Source organism: Sceloporus undulatus, chromosome 1 (genome assembly GCF_019175285.1).
Source record: "Sceloporus undulatus isolate JIND9_A2432 ecotype Alabama chromosome 1, SceUnd_v1.1, whole genome shotgun sequence".
Lineage (NCBI taxonomy): Eukaryota > Metazoa > Chordata > Lepidosauria > Squamata > Phrynosomatidae > Sceloporus > Sceloporus undulatus.
In genome coordinates, this window is record NC_056522.1 from 206121620 (window position 1) to 206148976 (window position 27357).

The 27357-nt window shown below is 38.9% G+C and overlaps 1 protein-coding gene across 1 annotated transcript in view; it reads left to right on the forward strand.

The window, feature by feature from the left end:
- The window catches only part of CHN1 (chimerin 1), a 131656-nt gene that overhangs the window by 20632 nt on the left and 83667 nt on the right, over positions 1 to 27357 (forward strand). Inside the window, exons 2-3 of the mRNA XM_042458383.1 lie at positions 10774 to 10812; positions 13155 to 13210. Of these exons, the coding sequence (XP_042314317.1) occupies positions 10774 to 10812; positions 13155 to 13210 (95 nt within the window). The remainder of the gene's footprint in view (positions 1 to 10773; positions 10813 to 13154; positions 13211 to 27357) is intronic.

The window sequence follows — 27357 nt, forward strand, 5'->3', positions numbered from 1 at the left end:
CAACTTGTCTGCTAGTCCACTATGAGTGACAACTCTATGCTAGATCTGTTGGGCCCTTCCTACCCAACGCCATTGGGCCTGAAGAGGAAGAGCCCTCCCCTCCCTCCTTCCAACTGTCATCTTCTGGCCTGAGAGGGAATGAAAGGACAGGCTCAACAGCATCGGGCCTGAAGAGGAAGAGCCTCCCCTCCCTCCTTCCAACTGTTATCTATACTAAGGTTCCCCTCTTTTCCTACTGCTTTCTACTTTTTCAAACGTTATTGTCTTTTCCAATGAATCATGCCATTTTAAAGCTAGTATAGTGTAGTGCTCTGAATATTGGACTAGGACTCAGGAAGTGTCTCTGTGTGTATGTGCTCTCGTCTCATGTTGACTTATGGTGACTCCATGAACTTCATACAGTTTTCTTAGCCAAGGAGTTTTCAGCAGTGATTTTTCCCAGTTCCTTCCTCTGAAATAAGCCTACAACACCTGATATTCTGGGAGACAAGGGTTCAAATTTTTCTTGGCCATAGAAACGGTGACTTTGGACAAGTCACATTCTCTCAGCCCCAGAGGAAAGCAATGGCAAACCCACTCTGGACAAATCTTGCCAAGAAAACCCCATTATAAATTCACCTTAGGTTAACCCAAAGTAAGAAATGACTTGAAGGCACATAGAAATATGTAATTGCATGATCTGTCCAAAGTACAACAGTCAGTTTAGTCATTTTCTAGTGAAAGTTCAGTCATGGTTTGTGGGTAGATCTGTTTGTTAGGATTGGGTTTTTTTGTTTGTTTTTGAACAGACCATAGTATCTGTTGAACCACCACATTTCAAATGAATTGATTTTTTATCAGTTTTCTTTATTGGCCAGCTTTCACAACCATGCCTGGGGATTGAAAATACAATGCCATGTTTTGGGTGTACTGCATTACACATTTGAACCACCCTTGTTTTAGAAGTTTTTTTTTATCTCCTCGCTCCTGTGAAGGAAAGGAGATGGAGTATGCACAGCTGCAGCTCATCCCTTTTTTTGTGGGCATGCTTGTTGATGTGTCTTAGTGCTGCCGTCCTGTTAAGAGATGTTAAGAAAATGTGAAAATGCCTGCTGAAAACTGAAAGCAATTTCCACAAGATGGCGCTTTTCATCTTTCAGGCTCCTGACTGTTCACCAAAACTTCATCATTCTGGGCAGATTATTTCTTCTGATATCAATAAAGTCTTTTTATAATTTATAATCACAATTTTTAAAAAGCTTACATGAGGTGGACAACATTATAAAGCCATAGCTAACAAGTCCATCTGTCTTTATGAAGCACATTGCATGCACAGGCTTTCCTTTTCTTGATCTCTGTCAAGCCTTTAGCTTTAGGAGTGCTTAAGGAACACTGTAAGAAGATTGTATTGTACTTTTTACAGAGTAAAGAATGAGATACTGCCTCTGCCTCCAAGAAAATTCTGTAATTAAACAGTTGACAGGTAAGAGGGATAGATGTTTTGGATTCAAAATATTATATTTTGAGAGTGGGCTTTAAAATGGACAAAATGCAGCATTATATAAAATGTATAATATAGATGAGCCAGTGGGGGTCATATCAGATTTAAGATGAACATAAGAAAAGTTCCTGTCAAAGAGTTGTTAAAACATACTGATCATGAATTTGACAAATTTGCCTTTTAGGGTCGTTGATTTCTTTCTGAGGTGTTATCTGATGTTATGGATATCTGTGCATTTCCCTTCAATAAAAATATCTATAGCTTTGGTCTGATACTAGAATTCCAGTTGTAATTCACTGATGCATTCATTAAGCACTGTGTTCTGTAACATCTCATAGTACAAGCATAAAACATATTTGGTATCTAAAGACCAAACTAGATGTTATGAAAGAAATGTGTGCAATATCTCCTGACAGTTTAGTGTTTGAGATTTTTTAAATTATTTAAATAAAAACAGCCTCTGAGTCTGGTCTGAACTGGAAGAGTGATAGATAAGGAGAAAGGTGCTGTTTTAACGTCTCCTACCTTTTGTACGTTCAGTTCATATCCTCCCTCCTTTTTGTTTTGGGGGGGAGATGGAGATGGCATCTGAGGTTGCATCCACACTGCAGAAATAATGTGGTTTGATACTACTTGGCTCAGTATTATGGAATTCTGGGATTTATTTATTTGTTTGTTTATTTATTTATTTTTATCCTGCCTTTCTCCCATAGTGGGACCCAAGGTGCCTAATATATATAAAACAGAACAATTAAAATTATACAATTAAAATCATAAAAATATAAAAATTACAAATATAAAATTTAAAACATAAACAGTTAAAATTAATAATCTAAGACCAACCCTCTCATCCCCCAATAAAGCCATGTCAGATTGTCAAGGGTTAAAAGTCAGCACACTGGGAAATGCTTAGATGTGTGTGTGTGGCTAACAATGAGCATCAAGCCTGGGAAGGACAAGGCTGATCAAGCACAGCTGATGCTCATGACCTCAAGGACACTTTGGTGCCTGTGTGCACTTGTATCTGGATGATGAAACATCTGACTGGATTACACAGGAACTCACTGAGTTTGAGAGACCACATGGTCTGAAGGGTATATAAACTCAGGGGCTTCCAGTAATTGCTTGTGGGTTGTAGTAGAAGTTTGGTATTCGCTTGAGAGATCTGTATTATAGCACTGTAAATAAAGCACTTTGGGAGACTTGGCTTGTCTGGTCGTTTATCAGCTGAAGCCTGGCATTGGTTGCTGTGTGTCCCCGGAGGTTCCTGCATTTCTTCAGTTCCTGGAAGACATCCAGTTGCTGTTATCTTTACTGGGAGCTGGAACCACGTTTCTGAATTTGCCAGCTTACTCTGCCATACAGCCAACATTGGCTATGGGGCTCAAATGAGCTTGCTGTCAAACCAAGTCTGCCAGATCTTAAAAAGCCTGTTTAAATAAAAATGTCTTAGCCTGCATGCAAAAGGCCAATAGTGAGGGGACCAACCTAGTCTCCCACAGAAGGAAGTTCCACAGTGGGAGCAGCCACTGAGAAGGCTGTCTCTCATGTCCTCACCAGGTGAGCCTGGGATGGTGGTAGGACCAAAAGAAAGCCTTCTCCTGAGGATCTTGGGGCTCTTTGTGGTTTGTATAGGAAGACACGGTCTCTCAAATAGTCTAGACCTAAGCCTAAGAATTTTAGTTTGTTGTGGCACCAGAGCTCTCTGACAGAGTAGGCTAAATCTCATAAAAGTACAATCCCCAAAATTCCATAACATTGAGTCATGGCAGTTAAAGTGGTGTAAAATTGGATTATTATACAGCCTGAGTCTCTGCATCTCTTAGTTCCTGAACAGAAAAGCAGCCAGGGGTGTGTGAGTGTATGTGTGAGAGAGTGTGTTATCTGGATCAGACGAATGGCAGAAGGAAAAGTTAAGCATCTTTTTCCACTACTAAATTCCATTTTCCAAACTACATTGCCATTGTTTCTTTTGAGAAAATTAAATGATTATGAACCACATGAAGGGATAATCTTTACTACCTAGGGAAATTCACATGGTACTTTTCAGGAAGAATACCTGTGGGGCTAGCTCAGGATACAGAAGAAAGCTACATGTCAGGTGTGCTGGTGATGCAGGCACCACAAGTGGGGACATTTTCTGCACTAAGTGTACAAAGCACAGCTCATTTCTCTGCATGCCTTTTTAGAAATATGCCCCACCACAACTCCTTTCAGTCATGCAAAACACAGTGCAATTATTTGCACTTAAAATCTTAAATACCCTGCTATTTAAATACTTTTAAAATGTGAAGAAATTTAAAACATAAAGGCCTTTAAATTGCTTTTATCTCCAACCACTTAATGCAAGTAGCAACCCTGGTTCAGTTCAGCTTGCCAAAAAGGAGGTTTTGATTAAGCATTAGGAAGAACTTCCAGAAAGTATGAGTTGTGTGACAGTGGAAAAGACTACCATGGAAGGTGGTAACTCTGTTTTGTTGGAGGCTTTTAAGCAGGTTGAGTGGTTATCTTTTACAGTTACTTTAGCTGTGTGTCTGTGTGCCTTCGGATTGTTGGTTGATTTACAGCAATCCCATTATCTTCATAGGGTTTTTTAGGCAAAGAATACTCAGAGGCGGTTGTGCCAGTTCCTTCCTCTGAAATCGAGCTGACGTCACCTGGTATTTCTTGATGGTCTTCTAACAAGTACTAAGCAAGGCTGACCCTGCTTAGCTTCCAAGATCAGGGGGGATCTATTGCCTTTAGGGTATTTAGGCTAGGATAATGGAATTCAATTAAATGCCCCTTTGAATAGTTCCAAGTCTTTATGAAATGTATTTGGGGTAGCCATACTGGCTCTTTACAAAATACAGCAAAACAAAATCCAAAATCCACAAAAAAGTGATGCTTTTATTGGCCAGCCAAAATGTACAAAACACATTGTGCAGGCTTTTGAAACTCCACAGGTTTCTTCATCAGACAAAAGAGAAAAGGATTTTAAAATCATACTGGGGGAGGGGGGGTGACCGTATTAGAATGATAGGCATACGTTTTGATTCAGATGTCATCCCTGTTCAGTTGGCTTGGAGGAATCTCAATGCAGGCCACTCCCCTCTTGGTCAGGTGGGGACAGTAAAATTTAAACTTCATTAGCAGCAGCAATGTGGATCCAGGGTGCCTCTGTGTTTTGTGAAGCCAAAGGGCTATGCATCTTGGGCAGAGAACTTTGAATTTATCAAAGTCTCTGTACTATCATATCTCGAAAACTATTAGGTGCCATGTAGGTAAAATGCATCAAACTTAGTCCAAAATATTTTACTTTTGTTGGAGGCAGACATTTCAAAGAGTTAAGTCCCAGTCCTTGTTTCCCTCTTGTTTAGGATTACCCTGTTGAAGATAAATCCGGTATCTTCAGATCCAGGAAACACATTTAGGAGTAGCCATCCTGGCCATACATCAAAATAAAACAAAACAGGGACGTAGCCAAGGGGGAGGGGTTCTTGGGGTCCGGACCCCCCCTTCCATTAGAAAAATGAATGGTGTGTGCTGCTTCGCCGCCTCACCCAAGCCCCATTATAATGGTGGCACTTAGTTTGGACCCCCCCTTCCTAAAATCCTAGCTATGTCCCTGAACAAAATCCACATAACACTTTTATTCACAATACTGTTATTGGCCAGCCAAAATACACAACACCAATCATGCAAGCTTTCAAAGCTTCTTTGGCTTCTTCATCAGGCAAAGGATATTTTAAAAAATCATACCCAGGGTGCAGGGAGTGATGGTGTTGGGAGTCACAGGCCTACGTTTTGTATCATATTTTGTCTGATGTCTACTTTAAGTCTATGGTTAGCTTTGAAGAAAGATTTGCTCCTCCTGGGCCCAATTTTTGTCTTTTCGCTACAGCTGATAATTTGTTTGGGGTGAACAGGCCATAGAAAAGGGATGCCTGAAGGACATGCATCCCTGAAACCTAGAGGATAAAATGTTTTAGTTCTTGTATTTCTTAATCTTTTTAGATGGGTTGCCAGAAATAAAGAAAGCACATAATCCTAACAAAAATTATATAGTGTTTTGTTCTGTTTTGTTTTTCAAAATGAAAGAACTTTTGTGTCCCCCTGTCCACTGGGGCCTCGGTGTTAAATAAGCTGAGTCCTGTGCAGCTGAGCAAGAGCTGCAGTTGTTTTGTTAAGCTGGGAATGGAAGCATATGTGTGTAACTAAATAGACACACATTCATGTATACTGTACTTACATGTACAGAATGAGAACAAGGCATTTATGAATGACACATGTGACATATGGACAGTCCATGTGAACTGTCAATTTAAAAGTAAGATGGGGAAAAGAGGAGGGTGTTGTATGTACTGTATATATAAAGGTGAAGATATGTGCAAAGGGAGGAGTCGTTTTTGTGGCAGAAAAAGCACTAAGTTACTTGAACAAAGAGCTTTCCAAAATGAAGGTAAAATAGTTAAAACAAAAAGAATTCTGGTCAGATATGAATCACAAATCTAGTAAAAAAAGAAAAGAAAAGAACATCACTTCAGGGTCACTTCATGCAATTCCCCTTCTGTTTAGAGAGTGAAAAGTTAGTGGGTTTTTTGGCTACATTTCTAGGTATCAAGAGGACTCATTTAAAGGAGATGAGCAACCTTTATAAATTCTAAGTTATTCAGACCACAGAGCGTGTCCTACCTAGAACAACAAATTGGTTGGTTTGTGTATGTGGGAGGGCATGTAACATACTAAAGTAAATCTGTTAGATTGAGGTTGCAAAAATTCTTGTCAGAAACATCTGGTTCCTTCCCTTATGACACATATGTAAATTCTAGCCTGCATCTTTTTGCTGTGGTCCTCAAGAGTGTTAAGTTTGCACTCCTAGAGTTACGTGTGATTTAGTTTTCTAAGCATGTATTCCATGCTTAGAATTTCAACTTAATTACTGATTGGTTTGGATTGTATTTTACTTGTTAGTTCCCTTGAGGCCTTGTTTTTGTGGCTGAAATAAAAAGGTAAAAATAAATCACTACTATCTGTTTTTAAAAGTCAATTTGATTTTTAATAACTTTGGATCTGTTATCTGAGAAGTATATCGCTCTATTATATAATATCAAGTGGCCAGATATGCAGTAAAATTGCACAGATGTATTTACAGTTTTTACAAGATAAATTCTTGTAGTGTATAACTTTGTATGATGCTGTAACTTGATCATACCACAAGTGTGGTTTTTAAAAAATATGTCCATATCTTTATCACTTAATATGTGTGCTGAAAATAATCAAATTACACTGGGATAAAATTCATAATATTAAGGAAGAGAGGTTAATAATGCACTCCTGTGTATGTCTGCTCTGAAAATTCAATAAGATTTATTTCCACTTGAATTTGTAAACTTTTGCAGCCTAAACAAAGTATTATACAACTTACTGCACAACTCCTTAAAACATAAGATTCTCCAAGATTGTAAATGCTGATACAGAATGCAAAGAGTTAATACTTTGCATATGTTGTTCTCTACAAATATCTATGGCAGTGTGTCTTCCAACAGAAAATTTCTTTAAAATAGTGTTTTATTTTTAATTATTCCCCCTGTAGTATTGCAGATTATTGTATATGCTTTAGAGACCTGAATTATGGCTTCCTTGGGACCACACTATTTAATGTCTTTGCTGCAATCTATTAAAACCCATTGTTAACACTGCATGAATATTTCTAGTGCTTAATGTATTAGAAAATCCTAAATGAAAGGAGATTAGTTCTTATATTAATGAAAATTAAAGCAGCTTCTGTGATTCAAGAGAAAGCAAAATACGTCAGATAAGAGCCAAAGGTTTGTGTTCACCTTAGAGAGCATCAAAACCCTTCCTTGTTTAAAAATTATACAAAAGATATCTCTCTAAATTTTAAAGAAATAAATGACATTTTTGAAAATTAATTTGTCTTTTTGTTTTGTATGTTCTGAAAAGACAAGGATAGGCACAAGGAGCTTCCAAGGTTGCATTGTTCTTCACAGTCTAATTAAACACAATTCGTTATGTTTTACTAACCAAAGGATAAAACGTAGGCCACTAGAATGTCTTTAAACCAAATGTGGAGAACCTGTGGTACAGTATTGGATTCCAACTCAAATCAGCCTCATCCAGCATTGGCCCATATGGACAGCACTAAGGAAATGTTGCCTTCCTCATATCTATGGATTTGGTTGTTCTTTAAAAGCTATTAATCTTCTACACCAAATCTTTGCTCTCATTCACTCTAAAGAAAATAGGCATTAAGTAAACCCTACATTTGCTGTTTGCCACCTTGAATTCTTTTATTGGAAGAAAGGTGGGATATGAGTAATAATAATAAGAGTAGTAGTAATGATAATAATAATACTGTCATTACAAAGTCTTATAGGAAGGTCATTTTAATGCACTTTCTGCATCCCTTTGTTTATACCTCTAAAACAGAATTTTGGCTCTTGACACCATCCTGCTTCTTATTTACTTTTGTTAATTGACTTCTCTGATATAAATGCAAGAGACTGTATCTAGCCGCACCTTTCTAGTAAAATAATGCTACCTCTCAGATGAGAAGGACCTGACAGAGAGCAGGAGAGGGATGTCTCTTTGCTTGAATTGAAGTCTGTTGGTGCAATATCAGATTTCATTTAAAAACCCACCTTCACTTACCTTATCTTGTTCCATTTCATCACCACATCAGTTGTTTTGCTAGTTTAGTGACCAGTTTAGTGAGGTTGGTGGATGGTTCTGTCTCCTTGCTGTGCCCCCCCCACCCCAAAATGTGATAGAATATTTCAATGATGGCGAACCTATGGCACGTGTGCCAGAGGTGGCACTCAGAGCCCTCTCTGTGGACACACGCACCATCGTCCCAACACAGACTTCACTAGAGTTTGTCATTAGAAATCCAGAGGGACGTGGCACTTTGCAATAAATAAGTGGGGTTTGGGTTGCAGTTTGGGCACTCGGTCTCTAAAAGGTTCTCCACCACTGTAATATTCTGTACCAGTGTGTCTATAGTGCAGTGTGTTTCTGCCCTAGTGTAGGGCTCGACCAATTTATAATCCAAGGACTAGGTGTCCCTGTACTGAGGCCTCACAGATACTGCTGTTCATTAGAGTGTAACATTGGGATCTCAGTGGGGGGTTTTTAATTAAGAGGTGATACTTTCACCATCTTTAAATAATATATGAGCACCCTCTCAAAGGCAAAGAAAAATACTACAGAAGTCTTCTGCTTAGCTGTCTCTGGTGAAGTAGGTTTCTCAGATAATACAGTATTTGGTATTTTGTTCCATAATGTAGATGGCCTCAGTTGTGCAAACAAGATTAAGGGAGGAAGGCTTGTAAGCACTGTTTTAAAACGAAACATTTCTGAACACCTGTATGGCATAAATCACTCCTTCCAGCAATCTGAATTGTAAATATTTACTTATGTGCAAAATTTTCTTGGTTGAGATGTAATCAAGATGTCTGGACTTTGGCAAAAAATAGTCTTGCTCTTCCATTGTCATATTAATTTCTTTTAATTGAGATGTATCTCATAGTGATGCCAGTCCAACCAAAAGTTATTTACTATCTTGCCATGTGTTTTATGTAGCTGAACACATGGTTTCTTACCCTAAACCGTTTCTCACTTTAAACAATTCATTTTACAATTATGCTGATAAAGGAGGAAGGTTCAGCCTCTGGCAAAATTGTTTTGTCTAGAAACATAAGTAAAATGCTCCTAGAGTTTCATCAGTTATGAAGGCTGATTCACATAATATATTTCTCTTGAAGACTCTTAGTGTGAACTATCTCTATAAAACTTTGTGACTTAGTTGGCAGCAAATGAAAACTGTGACGTTTGATAGGTGATAGCTGATTCTACACATGCATGCTACCATTTAATGCTGAAGGCAAATAATGATGAACTATGTGTGTGTAAAATGGGACCTGTAACTCAGAATCTACTCAAGATGTTTCTGCTAGAGGACAAGCTTTCCCTGCCTATATCATTTCATACATAGGCAACTGGACTGGCAGTTGAATTTTACTTCAACATTGGTGACAGGATAATGTCCTCCACGGCACCAGAGGGTACTAGATTAGTTTAAAGGGTGCAGGGTAGGCTGTTTGGCCCACACGTTTCTCTCCTCCGACAAAGGGAACTATCCAGAGACCTCAGAAAGAATGCCCACTCTGTCACCACCACTCAGCATTTGCTGCCTGAAGCAGTTTCTTCATTCTTCCTTATGGTAGGGCCAGCCCAGATGTGACCAGACTATCATTTTAATATTTGGCTGAGAGCAAAAGTGCCAAAAGAAAAAGCAGAAGAAATGATAATGTATACACACATGATGTTCACACTAAGAGTCTTCAAGGGAAGTATATTGCGTGAATCAGCCTTCACAACTGATGAAATTTTAGGAGCATTTTTACTTACATTTCTAGAGAAAGCAGTTTTGACCAAGGCTGAACCATCCTCCTTTACCAGCATACTTGTATATAAATGTACTTGGGAGACAGACATCAACAAAACATGCATAAAGTTAATTAGTTGCTGCAGTATAAACACATGATAACCGTGAATTAAAATGAAATAAACAATAGCTGCGAGGTGGTGATTAATGGTTTAAGAATCCAAATAGAATCCCATCTATGCAGAAGTAAGAATTGCTGATTGTCTGTGACTGGGCAGATGATTTTGGAATGACCTTGAAGATGAGTCCCTGGGCACAGCAATAGCTGCTAGCATCTGTAAATGATGTCCCTTGAGAGTATGGTAGAACTAGTTCAGAGCCTTAACAAATTCTCTTAAACTTATGAACAGAAGATCTTTAAGTGTTTTGAAATCCTGTTATTAGTTCTTTTTGTACAGTTTTCAAACATTCTGTTTCTTTTATGTTTTATTAATTTGAATCAACCCAGAGTTGAATAAGAAAACATTAACCTTCAAGGTTCTGTTGCAATTTTTTTTACCTCTTATAGCCTACTTGTTTTACTTGTTAAAAACCCTCCTTAAATAGAGTTCATTTGACAGAGCAAACTACAGTGTTTATTTCATCTTTTGTAAGCTGTCTTGTGTCCCAGTTTTGGGGAAAAGGTTGGTTATAAAGGAAAAATTTGGTTATAAATGACTTGACAATGAGGATGATGTTTCAAGCTCTGGTTTCAGATAATCAGCTTGAAAATGAAAAGGTTAATAGAAACTATATATTTTTCCTAGATTTTGTCTCTATTTCTGTTAAATTTTATTAACACTTTTGTCCTTAAGTATTTTCTACAGTTCTTTTGCAGCATCATCAATTTTTGTTGTTGTTTCAGATACTGATGAGTACAGGCCACCAGTTTGGAAATCTTACTGTGAGTATTTGTGTAGAATTTTTATTGTTAATGCCCACCTCCTTTCTCTATTTCCCAAATGGGTATTCTTAGTATTTTCAAATTCATCCAGTTAAGTCTTGAAGTCCACACATATCCTGCTTGCTGTCAGTATGACTGATTGTACTTTGTGCTCTCTGACGTCACGTGAATTGCTAGGCTAGATGCTCAGAACATTAATATACTAACAGAATTTATTGATGTTGAAGAGATTTTGACTGCCCAGTTTTTTCCTACTAAAACCAATTGAAGCAAGGAAGTTAAAAAAAAAAACTGAAGCAGGCAGTTGCATATACTTGGGTTTATGTACTTTTAGTCTTATTAAGCACTGAATATAAAACTCATGGCACTTCAAGCCCAATATGAGAATTGATTTTAGCTGCTGTGGCATGCCTGAAGGACATGCTAGTCCACTTTCCATCATCTCTCTCATAGAAAACAAAAAAGCCCTTTATTAGAGAATGACTAATCCAATTTAGAAAATGAGAGATCTTCAGAAAACTGCTTGCTCCTCATTCTGAATCTACCTATAAGCATGGATGTGCATCAGTAAATAAACAAAACAAAACTGAAAACCTTAAAAGACCCTGAACAAACTCGTTTGTGTTTCTAGGCTTACAAGAGCCTAGTTATTGATATTTGGAACTCTAATTTGTGCACCTTATTAGCTTGTGTTCTCTTTTAAAAGCCGGCGCTGAGACAATAAAAGTACCATGTTCTCAAAAAGCAAAATGTATAGGTATTGATCAGAAGATACACACACACACACACACACACACACACACACATTTTTGGTTGGGGATTAAGAAAAAAAGAAATGAACGTTGGAGTGGTGTATCTTTTGTTTGTTTATTTTTATTCTCAGGCTGCCATTCCTGCTGCCAAGTAGCTCAGCCATGGGACTTAACTATTATTATCAGTGTTTCATTACACTGTTCTACTGTGATTTAAGTTAGTTCTGTATTGAAGTCAATCCAGTGCCAACCTTCCTTTGATTTTATTTGCGCCTAGGATTTTTTCTTTCCCTCTCTGAAGCCTTGAAAGAAATGTGGTGCCTTTAAGGATCTGTTCCCCACAGCTGCTATCCCATAATCACTATTGTCAGAACCTTTGTCTGCTTCAGAGCCTCTTAAGTGTCCCACAGTGCTGCTTGCAAGTCATAACTTATTATATCAGTCGCTCATCATATGCCAAGCCAGTTACTTAATATAAAACCATTAACACAGAAAGTGACTTGAAGCAGTCTTTTGTCTTCAAGCTGATGATTAAAGGATAAAATTGGCACGCATTGTGTCACTTATATTAAACATCATTAATCACAACAGTCATACATCCAGCACTTGTCATAAAGAAATGCATGTGTGTTGCCTCTGGATGCAAAATAAGAATAATAAATCTCTGAAAAATAATGCTTTTGCAAAGCAGTGAGCTTTTGCATTGTTTGTCTACTGTTTAGCGTACAAGCCACAACAGCCCGTAGCATTAAGGGTTCTCAGACTTTATTATGAACTATTGTTGGGAAGACGCCATCTTTAAAAAAAAAATCTGTATGTTATTGATTACTTTCACTACACTTGTGAATTTGTAGTGATTTGTGGGCGTGTAATGTATTTTAAGGTGATCTGACCATAACCCAAGTCAGGGATGGGGAATGTCTGGCCTTCCGATGTTGATAGACATTGGCTAAACTGCTAATGCTGATGGGAGTTATATTCCAATATCTGAAAGGCCATGATGGGAGTTATATTCCAATATCTGCAGATTTTATTTATTTATTTATTTATTTTCATCCCACCTTTCTCCCAAAGTGGGACCCAAGGTGGCTAACAACATATATAAAGCACATTAAAACAACAATTAAAATCATACAATTAAAATTGTAAAAAATATAAAAAATACAAATATAAAATTTAAAACATATAAAGTTAAAAATTATGGGAGTTATATTCCAGTATCTGCACCTCTTATCAAAGCAGTGTCTAAATGCTAAATAATGCATTAAATCTCCACTATCACCACCACCAAGTCATACTGATAATTGTGGTGCTGTGTACCTCCTTCTTTTATATAATTGTTTATATTTTGCAATACATTTTATTGTAATTTCGTTATATATTGCAAATCATCTCTGGACATACGTTTTTTTCTGAAAAAGTGTCATACAGATGAGATAATGATGATCACTGATCCTTAGTGTGAAGAGATCACTATTTCAGGAACTACTTCAAACATAAAATTAAAAGCTAATATACAGATGCTTGCTTTACATTCAGATATGTGGCAAGCATTAAAATGAAAACTGATTCACCTTTCCCTTCTCCTAGTATATCAGTTGCAACAAGAAGCTCCCCATCCTAGAAGGATTACCTGCACATCTGAGGTGGGTACCATGAAAACTAAGAAAACAATATTGAAGGCTTGATTGACTATTGTATATTGTTCTTTAGTTTACTTTGTAGTCCTTCTAACTCTGAGTGTTCCAGCAGAACTGATTGTTACATGTCCAGCCTTTGATCTCCTCTCCCTTACCTACCATCTTCATTTTGCATGATGTCTGACACTGTGTTGGAAACATAGTAGGAAATGAAAATGGTGACTGTTTAGTTCTAAAGGAGTTTGCTGTTGCTATCCAGATAAGCTGTCTTGGGGTGGGAGATACTGGTATTGGAAGGGCACTTCTGAATCACCCTTACCCCAGCAAAGACTGAAAGTGGCCCGAGTTTCCTCCTCTGGAATTCTGTGCCCCTTTCTACAATGATATTGCTATCTCTGGTCATAGATCAAGACAGAATTTCACCTCTTCCCCGCAACTCTTTCCACTTTCCTACTGGGAATGTTGAATATGAAAATGCTGTTTATCTCCAGTCTCAGAACAGTGGGATTCTCAAAAAATATGAGAATATTTTACAATATGTAATCACAGCAGCAAGAATAATATTAGTTCAGAGATGGAAGGACATGGATACCCCAACACAAGAAGATTGGCTGATGAAGATGGCTGAAAGGGATAAACTAACAACATTGATTAAAGAGAAATCTTTGATTAATTTTAAGAAAGGGGGATTGTTTAACACATACTTGCAGTCTCATTGGGGATATGAGTCAGTTTTGGGTTTTGTAAGATAAAAAAGGGTTTGTGTAGAGACATAAATATACAGTGCGCCCATGTCATATGTGGATGCCCCATACGCGGCATTCAGCTTACGTTGAAAGCCACGCGACATAAAGGAAATAGTGCATTTGCCCACTGCACATGCACAAGCCCCATTATTTTGAATGGGGCTTGAGCATACGCGGAACTTGCCTTACGCAGGGGGATCCCCGCACATAAGGCAAGGACCCACTGTAGTTTCATATACAGTGCACCCTTTGTTTACGCATGGGATCCGTTTCGGACTCCCCCACGTGAAAGAAATAACGCCTATGCTCAAGCCCCATTTAAATGAATGGGGCTTGTGCACGTGGCAGTGCGTGCACGCCATGGGCACACACACCGTTTATCCCTATGGGATGCACTGCCCCTTCCTCCCCACACAGCTTTCAGCGTATGCTGAAAGCCGCTTAAAGCGTGTCCGCATATGACGCGGGTGCACGGTATAAGAAAGTATAGTAATAGTTGTATATATCAAGTCAGTAGTGTATGTTTGTTTTTGTTTAGCTGTTTAGTTAAGTTTGTTTTTTTAATTGTTGTTTGTTTATATTTGTTATAGATATATAGGTTAAGTATCACTTACCTGGAACTCTGAAATCCCAAATACTCCAAAATCCAGAATTGTCTACATAGGTGGCTATCATAGCGAAACCTTTGTTTTCTGATGGTTCAGTGTGCACAAATGTTGTTTCATGCACATAATTATTAAAAATGTTGTGTAGAATTGCCTTCAGGCTACATATATAAAGTGTATTTGAAACATAAATGAATTTCATGTTTAGGCTTGGCTCCCATCTACAAGATATCTCACTATGTATATGGAAATATTCCAAAATCCGAAAAAAATCTGAAATCCCAAACACTTCTGGTCCCAAGCATTTGGGATAAGGGAGACTTAACCTGTATGTATCAAATTAGTTTGTGGTTGTGTTTAAATTTAATAAAAATGATTATAAAATAAACAGTGAGATTCCCCTTCACATGCTTCCTGCCTTCTCAACTGGAAGGTAACAAACATGTCCATATACATGTGCATACATACCTATACAAATTTCTCCATTTTCTGGGAGGGGTGATACATCCATTGGACCCTTTGTAGTTAGATGCTTGGGCTATAGGTTCTCTTCTACAGTGTGAGGAAGCTTTATCATTTAAAAATGTGTTTCCAGTTTCTTGTTAAAATATTAAACAGTGTGTTTATGGTAGTGCTACCCTGTTCTCCATGTGCCTTGGTGCATTTGTGGATGCTAGATCCAGAATGGCGTATTAGTTTGAGTGTTGGACTAAGACATGGAAACCTACTGCTGACTTTGGGTACACCACATTCTCTCAGCCTCTCAAGAAGACCACTGTAAACCTCCTCTGAACAAAAGGTGATAGGTTAGCCTTAGAATCACCATAAGTCAGAAATTGCTTGAAGGCACACAACAGCAGCAAATTCTAATTAAACATAAATTAGTGGGAATATACAGGCTCAGAGTTACACTTGCCACCTTCTCAAGGGAAGGTTAATAATGGCATGTGAAACAATGAATTTGCTTCATTTATCCATGTGGTTTCTTGCATTCAGATGTAAGTAGAATGCTATGAGGAAAATCTATGGGCAGGTGAGTACCAGGATACTCTGGCATCTCAAGGTTAAACACTAATCTTCCCAATGAGAATAAAATACTGCTTTTCATGTGCCATCTTGTAAACACATCTTGAAAGTGAAAAAAGACATTTCAGTGGGCCCTCCCATGGATATTCAAGTTCCATTATATACATTGGCATAATAAAATGATGTCCCTTATATAAAATGACAAAATCAAGGTTTGCCTTTTGGAATTTCTTAAAAAATATTGTCAAGCTGTCAATAGTAGAATCTATGGGCTTGGAATCCATGGATACATAGGCCACCTGTACTTAACTCAAATCTTTTCATTATTAATGAAAGATATATGTTAAATTACCCTCACGGCCTTTATTGCAGCTTTATCCAGTGGACAAATTAGATATTACATGAAAAGTATTGTAGAATCATAGAGTTATAATCCAGTCCAACTCCCTACCTGATAGATTGCCACCCAGCCTCAGTTTAAAAACCTTCAAAGAAGGAGATTCCACTACACTCCAAAATAGCATGTTCCACTGTCAAACAGCTCTTACGGTCAGGAAGCTCTTCCTAATGTTTAGATGGAATATTTTTTTCTCTGTAGCTTGAATCCATTGCTGCCCTTCTCCAGTCTGCTGGGATCATGATAGCAGTCATGTCTGTGTTTTCCTAAAAATTACTAGTGGATGAACCTACTACTACTAGATTCAAAGAAACAGTCATGTTAGTCTGTAGCAGCATAAAAACAGAGGAGGAGGAGGAGGAGGAATCTAGCAGCATCTTTAATGATTTATATTTTATCATGAGCTTTCATGACTATCAGCCTACTTCCTCAGATGCTCTGAAAAGTGACACTAAATGCACAGGTTGTACTATCACTGTATTGTGAGTATATCTGAGGAAGTGGATTAATATCACAAAAGCCTATGTTTATATAAATCATTTAGTCTAAAAGATGCTGCTAAATTCCATCCCCACCCCTTTGTCCTTTTTATGCTATTAATTGTTCTTCTTTATGGTCTTGGTGATTCACATGATGTAGGTTGCCCCCCACCAGCACAGAGCTGTTTAGAAATCTCTAGAGCTAAGCAGTGTCTTTTGGAAGAAACCCCATCCCTGCAACAGAGCAGATGATCAGTGCTGTCTAATCTCTTTGATGGTGTGGGAATTAAAAGGAGAATGTTATCATGATAGGGTTTCTCTCTCATCCAACTGTATAAAAATTAAACATATAAAAAAATCCAATAGCTGAAATCATCATGTTAGTAATTTTTTTGTTTTTAAGTGAACAGTTTTATCTATTCTACAGCCCACTGCTGGATCATGGAATAACATCAATTTCCATTTTTAATGTGCTACAGAGTGAGATTTGACTAGTTACAATACAGATACAAAACTCCATTCATGCTAAATAGACACTGAAAATGATTAAAGTTTTGAAATGTATTGCAACACTTTCATCATGTATCCAAGGAAAGAGGAAATTAATCTTCCAAATGTGTTTGTCATTTTGACATAGCCTTAAATACATGGGAGCATAGTTCTGTCATAGTCTTAATAGCTTATACTGCTTAGATCACAAACAGGATTAATTTATTGAATTAAATCAGGGTTTCTTTGTGCAGTTCTCTTTCACTTGCCAGATGCAGTTCTTCCAAATGTGCTTTAAGCCTCTAGGATGAAAAATACAGCTCTAATGGGTGTGAAGTAGTCTGTGTTTTAAAAGAAAATACTGGTTCACGAGAATATTGATTTTGGCAGGCATTTTGGTATTTATCTAGCTAATATTGATTGCTATTCATTAAGATAAGAAAGCATTCAGGAAAAATAAGCAGTTTTGCTTTTCATCCTATTAATAAATATTCTAACAAGAGCTCTCTCTTGGATAATGTTAGTCCTCTTTCCTTCCTGTAGCACTGAGGCTGAGATTTTAATAATAGTGTAACAGATATTTGTATTTCTTTTTCGTGGTCTCTGGGAATCACACAAATGGGTTATCATTCTGTGCCTGCACAGCTAGCTTTGGAGCCTTCTTGGAGATATTAGAGGCGTTTTGGCGGTAGCCCTTCCACTCTCCAACTGCCTTATTAGCCGCTTTCCTGCCTAAACCCTCAGTTCCTTTTGTCTGCCACACTAGCAGCATCTAGGAACTCTTCAGAGATTTGTTTTCCTGTCAGACTTTACAAAAAACCCGATTTGACAGGATCAATTTGCGTTTTGGTGGTAATTTTTTAACATCGTGTTCATATTTTAAAGCAAAACAGTACAATATCTTAGAGAATCGTATATTTAAATAAGAATTTAAATTCTGAGGTAAAGTTGCTTTAATGACAACTTACACTGCGATTTCTTAGGGAGTCGCATACTTAAATGTGAATTTAACCTCTGAGTTGCAGCTGTTTTAATGGCAGCCTGCACTGCGATTTTTTAAAAAAGAAAATTGTCTACTTAAACGTGATTTAAATTCTGAGGTAAATTTGCTTAACCTTCGCATTGGCAAGACCCTCTCCCTTTCTGAGAAATTGTTTTGATCCCCTCAATTGGTGTGCTTGGCAGAATCCCACTTTTTAAAAACAAAACAAAAACAAACCCTTTACTCTTGAAGAAAAGTTTTTAAAATGATGCCTGCCTTATTGGCACGCTTGGCAAAGTCCCTTTGTACTACCAAACAAATTTTTTTAAATGGCACCTGCTTCACTGGCACACTTTTCACCTCTTATCTCTGAGGAAAACTTATAACATGGCCACTGGCCTTGTTTCCTCACTTAAGGATAGAGACACTCTTTTGCTGCAGACAGCCTGTCTCAGGGCTATTTGCCTTGCTTGCGTCCCTAACTCCTGAGGAGGAGTTACTGTTGGCTGCCTTGACTTTGGTTCTCACCAGTATCCAGCTCTACAGGGTCAAACCAACTGGATGGCTTTACCTTTGAGAGGCTTTATCAGGTCACTGTCCTTTTTCCTTTGAAAGACACACGCAAATTTGAGGGCTATGTAAGCTATGTCCCGGCCAATGCAGCCTCGCATTGCTGTGAGCCCTTTGCCCTTCATGTTGGATTCAATCCACCCTTTGGATTAGACAATGTCTGTATACCAGACCTTCTTGTTTGTTGTCTTCCCCTAACTGCTTACAGTAGTGAGCTTCCTTCTGTTCCACGCCACCCACCTATTTGGTAGCTTTGGCATAATCTCCATTGCCAACAAAACTGTGCTATCTAGGTCTGGATTTCTCCCCTGACCTTAGTTTACACCTGCGATTTATTATGGACCATCAAGGTTTATCTACAGTCTGTGCATCATACGGTTAGTTGACAGCCTGTTTTTCTGCCAATGGGCATGTTTCACCTGCATTGGGGACTGTTTCCACTATGTCTTAGTATTTGATTTTCTACACAACTCGTCATGTCAGCGACGTGTTTCCCAACTGGTGATTCTATTTGGGGTCAATATGCCTTTCTAGTGCCTTTCCCACCTCCACAAACCAAAGTTTGCTAGTCTAACCCATTTGTGTGATTCGCAGAAGAAGCAGGACAGGTTGCTTACCTGTAATGGTATTTCTTTGAGTGGTCATCTGCAAATTCATACAAATCTCTCCCACCCTCCCCACACAGTTGTGCCCTGCCTGCCTCTCCTTCGGTCCTGGGCTGCTGCTACTCAGCGTCCATGGAACTGAGGGTTTACGTGGGAAACCAGATAATAAGGCAGTTGGAGAGTGGAAGGGGCTACCGCCAAAACGCCTCTAATATCTCCAAGAAGGTTCTGAAGCTAGCTGTGCAGGCACAGAATAACCCATTTGTATAAATTCACAGATGACCACTCTAAGAAATACCATTACACGTAAGCAACCTGTCCTTATCAGAATAATAACCCATAATTATGCTGATCTATTAAAGGTTATGCATGGACTCTCACATTCATAAACATATATATGAGCCTTCACATATGTATCTCAGGATCTGGAGATGAAACAATATACAGTACAGCAATGAGTATTACATTCAGGTTTCCATCTTGTCAGAAACTCTGTGTGTCACCTTCCAGGAGCGGTAGGACTGCAACTCCCATCAATCCAGCTATCATGACATTTGATAAAGGAATGATGGGAGTAATAATCCAGCAGGAACACTGCGCATGTTCCCCAGTTCTGCCTAGCCTGGAATGTTCTAGTTTGAAGTCTAAAATTATAAGCAGTGACACCAATATTCTGTTCTGGGCTTTTCTTTCTCACAAGTGACTTTGCACTGCCACTGGCAATCTGACCAGGACTGTGCATGCACATGTTCCCTAGACAGGTAACACATGCAGTGCCCTATTGACATACTGCTACAGAAGTGCTAGCATGCCAGATCAGTCTGCCTGTTTCAACCTGTTAAAGGATTTTTCCCCCATTTTCCTTTCAGTGGCAAACAATTTGAAAAAAACATAGCTATCTTGCCAGCTATATTGTGTTCTGTCCAAACAAATCATGGTCTTTAAGGAATAAGTTGTAATAAATACCACTAAACCTCAAACTCAAGGTTGGAGTGCCTTTCACTGTTTGGCAGTAAGAGAGAAAGAGCCTGAAAGTGCTGCAAAAAAGAGGGCAAGTATGTTTACTGTTTATATACACTGGAGCACTTTAATAAGGCAAGAGCAGAATAGATACCATTTTCTATATGTTCACTGTTTTCATGGACTATACAGCTGAAGCCAAAAAGTTGGCTTAGTTCAAACTAGCATATGAATGCAGGCTCTGCTTCCCTTCCTTTGCCAATCTACCACTTGTCCTATGAATGTCACTGGCCTTCCAAAGACTTCTGCTGTCTTCCAGTCTCTTTCATCATCATTAGTACATACGTCTTTCTTGGCCCTAAGTCCTGTGTGAGCTCACCTTCCTAGGAGGCTTTTGCCTTCTCTGCAAAATGTCCTCTTGCGCGGTTTTTCCTGTTGTGAAGGAAACATGTCTTAAAGAGGCATGTGAAGCAAACAAACAGATTGTAATATATAATACAGTATTATAAAGATCTTTGGAAGTGATTTTTTAAAAAATGAAATTCATATTGGATTTTTATTCAGCCATTTGGTCTGCTTTTATTGAAATTTATGATTTCTCCTTTTTTATCTCCATATTCTTTATGGCTGTAATACTATCAAGATGTGTATCTAAGAGCCTTACAATGTAATTTTACTTTGTATAATTATTTAAAAATAAAATTGTAAAAACAACAACAACAAATAAAAGTCCAGCATGTTATGCCTGTTTTCCTTGTCTAGGTGATTCACTTGTATTGATGGCAGTGGCATGCACGTCCTACTCTCTCAGCTTCAGAGGAAGACAAAGGCAACCCCTCCTGAACAAATCATGCCAAGAAAATCCCGTGATAGTTTCACCTTAGGGGTGCCATATGTCACAGTGTACTTCTGTCTAACAAAGGATCTAAAACTTCATTAAAATCCCTTGCCTAAACTGGTATTTAAAAGCTTACTTTTTGCTTTGAATTTTGCAGGAACATTTGGAGAACTCGATAGTGATGCTTGGCAGCTGTTTGTACACACATCCTGCTGTACTGTCGCTGGTGTGAGTTGCTCCCTCTGTGGTCACAACAAGGTGACCATGCTGGGTACCTCGTTTCTGACCACAGAGGGAAGAACTCACAGTGGTGGCAGTACAGCAGGACATGTGTGTACCTGCTTGACGTCACCACAGAGTGCAAAGGTAATGGAGGGAATCTGGGGCATCTCTAGAGCCAGAATATTCTGGAAACAGCTCTGAGTATTCTGGCCAGTATAGACAGGTCCAAGGAGAAAGCCCCAAACTGTAGTTGGGTGATCTTTCATTGACTGAACACAATCCAGAATAAACAAAATGCCAATGTCTTGTTGCCTGGACAAAGTTTTATGCAGGCAAGAGACTACTTACAAGCTGTTTTAACTTCCATCATTCCTTCATAGTACATGTGGGAGGCCCAGGGATCATGTGTAGCCTTCCAGTTCACTTTCTAAGCTCCTGGAATCCCAGAACACTCCTGAGCCCACTGTTCGCTTGTTTTGGTTAAAAAAACAACACCCTTTCCCACTTTTGGAGAGAATTGGTGATTTTGTCATAAAAGAAGGTACTACCTTTCATGTGAATTGTTCTTGTCGGCTGCAAATATGTAAGGGAAAAGGGTTAATGAAACAGAAGTGGCCTTCCATTCAATTCCAGTTTTGTCTTGTGGGGGCTGTTGTGGGCTATAATTGCATTCCTGATCTAAACATGGGGTTTGGAAAATAGCTTGCACACTCCTACTTTACTGAAAACTACAGAGAGTCAGTTAAGTTTTCAGACATATAGGATTTGATTATAATTGCAGTATAGGCATCTTGGTGCCCTGGTGTCCTGTGTCTAGCTGAGTGCCCTGACACTGCTGGCTGTCTGAACAAAAGAAGATGGCATACGTTATATTCAGATGGCATAAGTTATATGTGTCTCAATTCAGATTGGAAAAGCCTCCCCCACACACACACACAAACCCCAAAACACCAGCAGTCTCATTTTATCTCTTGTTTATTTGGAATTCCATAGGAATTAGGGTCTTAGATCAGGAAAGCAATTACATTCATGCTTATTCAGAAATTGGATTTATGTATGTATTAGCCTGGGAGGGCCTGAAAGGGTCTGAGAAGCTTAGCAAAGCAAATTTAGTCAAGAGGCCATTTGCTTTGTACATACAAATGCTGGATATAGAAATGTTTTACTTTAAAATGATTTTTATTCTCTTTGTCATTTGTATATCTTCTTAATATTTGTTGTTGTCGTCTGCTTTAAATCATTCACAACTTACGGCAACCCTAAGCAGTATCTTCTTGGTTAAAATTTGTACATGGGAGGTTTACCATAGTCTTTCTCTGAGGCTGAGACTGTGTGATTGGCTCAAGGTTACCCAGAGGGTTTCCATGACCAAGAGGGAATTTGTACCCTGGTCTCCAGAGTCACTGGAATTCAAAGGTTGGAAGCAAAGAAGAATCAAAAACAGTAGGCAGATTTGGTTTAGGCAAAAGAAATGAAGCAGGTGAGCATGTGATAGATTTTTGTGATGTTAACAACCTATTCATTGCAAACACATTTTTCATTCAACCAGAAAGAAGGCTATACACATGGATATCAACAGATGGTCAACACAAAAAACTAATAGATTATATAATCAGAAGTAAAAGATGGTGAAGTTCTATACTTGTGTCCAAGACTAATAATAATAATAATAGGATTTATTTATATGCCGCCCAATCACTAGACCAGACGCCGACTGTGGCTCAGATCACGAACTACTCTTATGAAAAATAAGAGTAATACTCAAGAAGAAAACAAAACCAGTCATCATACCAAAACATGATATAACAATATCTTATCAGAATTTAGTGACAATATAAGGAACAGATTTGCACTACTAAGCATAATAAATGGTGAACCAGTAGAACTATGGTCCGAAGCCAGAGACATATAAAAGAAGAATGCAGACAGACACTCAATAGACAAAAAGAGAGATAAGAAACCATGGATGACAGACAAAACACTACAAGTAATAAAGGGAAAAAAGAGAAGCCAAACAAAAGGGAGATAGTAACAAACTAAGAATTATGCCTGCAACAGTACAACAGCTTGTGCGGAAAGATAAAGAAAATTGCTACATTGACCAATGCAGTGAAATTAAAGATAACAACAAAATGGGAAGAACAAGAAATCTGTTTCACATGATCCGGGAAATCAAAGGAAATTTCAAACCAAGGACCAGGACTCTCTATGACAATAAAATTAGCATAATTCAAGACTAAGAAGGAATAAAAAGATGTTGGATGCAATTCGCAGAAGAGTTATATAAAAGAGATGATAAAATGAATGACATGTGGAACGAAGAACCATATGAAAATGAACCCCAAATTCTAAAAAGTGAGGTGGAAGCTACAATAAAGAAAATGGTGAAAAACAAATCACCAGGAACAGACAATACCCCAATCATCTGTTGTAATTCACACTCACAGAGCCAACTGCAGCGCTTACTAACATATGTCAGCAGATATGGAAAACAAAATGATAGCCAACAGATTGGAAACGATCAATATATATCCTTCACAAAAAAGGAGACACAAAAGACTGAAGCAACTATAGGACCATAGCACTTATCTCCCATGCAACAAAAATTATGCTCAAAAGTCTGCAACATAGACTCCAACCATACAAGGAGTGAAATCCCAGTGGTCCAAGTGGGGTTCAGGAAAGGAAGAAGCACTAGGGACCACATTGCAAACATACGATGGCTAATGGAGTACATGAGGGAATTCCAAAAGAAAATCAGTGTGTACTTTATAGACTACAGCAAAGCCTTTGACTTCATCAATCATGAAAGGCTATGGAACCCACTTAAAGACATTGGAGTGCCAACACATCTGATAGTCCTGTTGAGGAACCTGTACTCAGGACAAGAGGCTAGTGTCAGAACAGAACACGGAGAAACAGAATGGTTCCCACTTGGCAAAGAGGTCAGACAAGGCTGCAACTTATCACCCTACCTGTTCAACTTATATGCAGAACATATTGTAAGAAAAGCAGGCTTGGACATAGAAGAAGGAGGAGTGAAAACAGGAGGAAGGAACAACAACATTCTGTGATATGCAGATGACACCATAATACTAGCAGAAAACCTCAAAGACCTGGAACAACTAGTAAGGAAGATCAAGGAAGAAAGTGCAAAAGCCCCCAAATTAATGGCTATTGAGAATCTTCACAAATTCAACCTAGACAATGAAGAAATAGAAATAATAAAAGAGTTTTCATATCTGGGATCAAACATTGATAGAAATGGGGACTGCAGCCAGGAAATCAAAAGAAGATTAAGAATGGGGAGGGTGGCTATGAAAGAAATAGAAAAGAGACTAAAATGCAAATAAATACAGCTAAGCATAAAAATTAGAATCATACAAGCCATTATATTCACTATTACCATGTATGGATGTGAGAGCTGGACAGTTAAGAAAGAAGACAAGAAAAAAATCAGTTCATTTGAGATGTGATACAGGAGAAGAGTGCTGAGGACTCCGTGGACAGCTGAAAACACAAACAAATGGGTCCTAGAGCAGATCAAGCCAGAAATCTCTCTGGAAGCCAAGATGACAAAACTTAGGCTGCCATACTTCAGACACATCATGAGAAGGCACGACTCACTAGGAAAGGTGGAAGAAAGTAGAAAGAGAGGAAGGCTACATACTAGATGGATGGACTCTATTAAGAAGGTCACAGATATAAGTGTACAGGAACTCAGCAGGGTAGTGGAGGACCAGGAGTCTTGGAGATGTCTCATCCACAGGGTTCTCATGGGTTGAGATTGACTTGAGGGCAGTTAACAACAACAACAAACTACAGAGTCATAGTCCAACACACAAATCACTACATGTTGCTGGCTCTTTAAACTACAGTTTGACAAAAGTGAAGAAAGTCATTTTCAAACAGAATTTAATTGTAACCAACATAGATTTTTAATTTGGATTGAAAATATGGAGATTACAAGCACTGACCCTTGTTTTAGAGCTGTAAAATGGAATATTCTCATTGAAATGATAGTTTCTTGGGGTGGGTTCCCTAATGTGTTTGGCTCAAATCATCATTCAGCTTCTCTTGCACTGAAATGTGGATAAACATTCTGATCAAAGTAGGTTTTATTTATTTATCATTCTTTTCCTCCAATGAGTTCAAGGTGGCATGGTTCTCTCTTTCCTCATTCTGTTCTCCAAACAATCCTGTGAGGTGGTTGGGTTGAGCAAGAGCAGTGGGCCTCTCAGTTTTGTGGCTCTGTGGGTACTAAAACCCTAATTTTCCAAATACCAATCCAACAACCAAACCACACCACAGACTTGTGTTAGAAATTAGTGTTACTCCACACTAAGCAGCAAATTTGTTTGCTATATGTGTTTTGGAGTGTGGGAAACATACATGCATCTTATAACTGTTTGCACAAATCTGAGTACTCAAGTCATACTGTAAAATTATACAGCAGTAAGATGTTTAGTGATCTTCAATTGTTAATGTACTTGACCACTTTGCTTGGTTTTTTAAAAAATCTTTTGGCTGGCCTTTAGGTTGAGTTTCTCTGAGGGCTTCAGTAAAGGGAAATGAGATGTCGGGGCAGCCAGTACTATCCTCTCAAAGTAATTGAGCTGTTAAGATGTGAAAACAGATTGGAAGTAACAGAAAGTAAAACCTTCTAGCATAGCAGGGATAATTAAATCTGTTAATGTGCATTAGGGATAAGCTCCCACTTTTTAAAAATTTTTTAGATTTTAAATGAAGAAATTTTGGAGCTTATCCCTGATGTGTAATGGGGGGATTACTCCCCGTTCCTGTTGAAGTGTTAAATAACATATTCAGCACAGTGTAACTCACATGGTCAAAACCTGAATAATAATTTGAAATGCAAATGATACAATCCCCACAAGGTTTAACAGAATGGTGCCCCAATTAATGGACCAGTCATTTTAAATTGTTGTTATGTGCCTTCAAGTCATTTCTGACTTACAGTTACCCTAAAGGAGAATCTATTGTGGTTTTTGTCTTGGCCAGATTTGTTCAGAAGAGGTTTGCCATTGCCTTACCCTGATATTGACAGCATGTGACTTGGTCCAAGGTCACCCAGTGGGTTTCACAGATGAGCTGGGAATTGAACCCTGATCTCTAGGATCATAGAGTCTTCTCTGTCCAACACAAACTACTATGCCATACTGGCTCTCAGCATTTTAAAAGGGATTCTTTGGCGGTTTACAGACTGCCCTTTTGGGGCGGTCTGTTCCTGCCCCTTTCCCCGCCGGATCGGGGCCTCAGCTGCCACAGCAGCAGCCTCTGAGGCCCCAATCCGCTGCTTTCCAGGTTGCGGGGAAGCGGCAAAAGGCCGCTTCCCCGCGGCCTGGAAAGGGGTGTCCTTGGGGCTTCATGCCCCAAGGACACCCCAACAGCGATGGGGATGAAGAGAAAGGGGCCGCTCGGCCCCTTTCTCTTTTGTGACGCTGGCGCAGCCGTGTAAAGGCTGTGCCCAGTGCCACAAACCTGGAAGGAGCTCCGTTTTGGAGCTCCTTCCGGCGCCGCGGAAGGTGCCCTCACACAGCGCCAGGACGTCACTTCCGCGCCGCTCTGTTTGGAGGCGACGCAGTCGTGAGTCCCAATGGCGGCACCCATGTAGAATGGGTGCCGCCATTTTGTACGTACTAGGGTTAGGGCGTCCAGAAAGGATGCCCTTTCCTAACCCTAGTACGTACCTAGTACATACTTTTTGTGCGTCTGGAACGTGCCTTAATTCTGAACTATAACCCTGAGGAGCTTGTTGTTGTTTCAGCCACAAACTGGCTGATTACTTTGTTGGGCAGAGGGACAAGAGGATACATGTTTTATCATTTAAAGGGGTTTAACTCTGTTGGTTATCAGGGTTGGAGGTAGAACATAATCTCTGTCTTGGTTTCTGTCAATGATACCAAGGATCAACAAAAAGAGACAGTACCACAATAGTGAGGTGGGGTGGGGTGAAGTTAATTCCTTGCGAAGCCTGGAAAGGGGTGAAGGCCAGTCTTGGTTTGTGTACTGGCTGTTTGTAAGTCTTCACAACAATCATGTCTGTTTATTTGGCCTTCTTATTGTCAGTGTTGAGTGGGTTATTTGGAAAAGAAGAGCTGAATTATGATCAGGGGAATCAGACAAGACAGTGCATATTGTTTTGTGTGATGCTTGTATAGGTTTGGATAGACTTTATCTCAAATAACTCCAACAGCAGACTGTTTCTAAGATGCC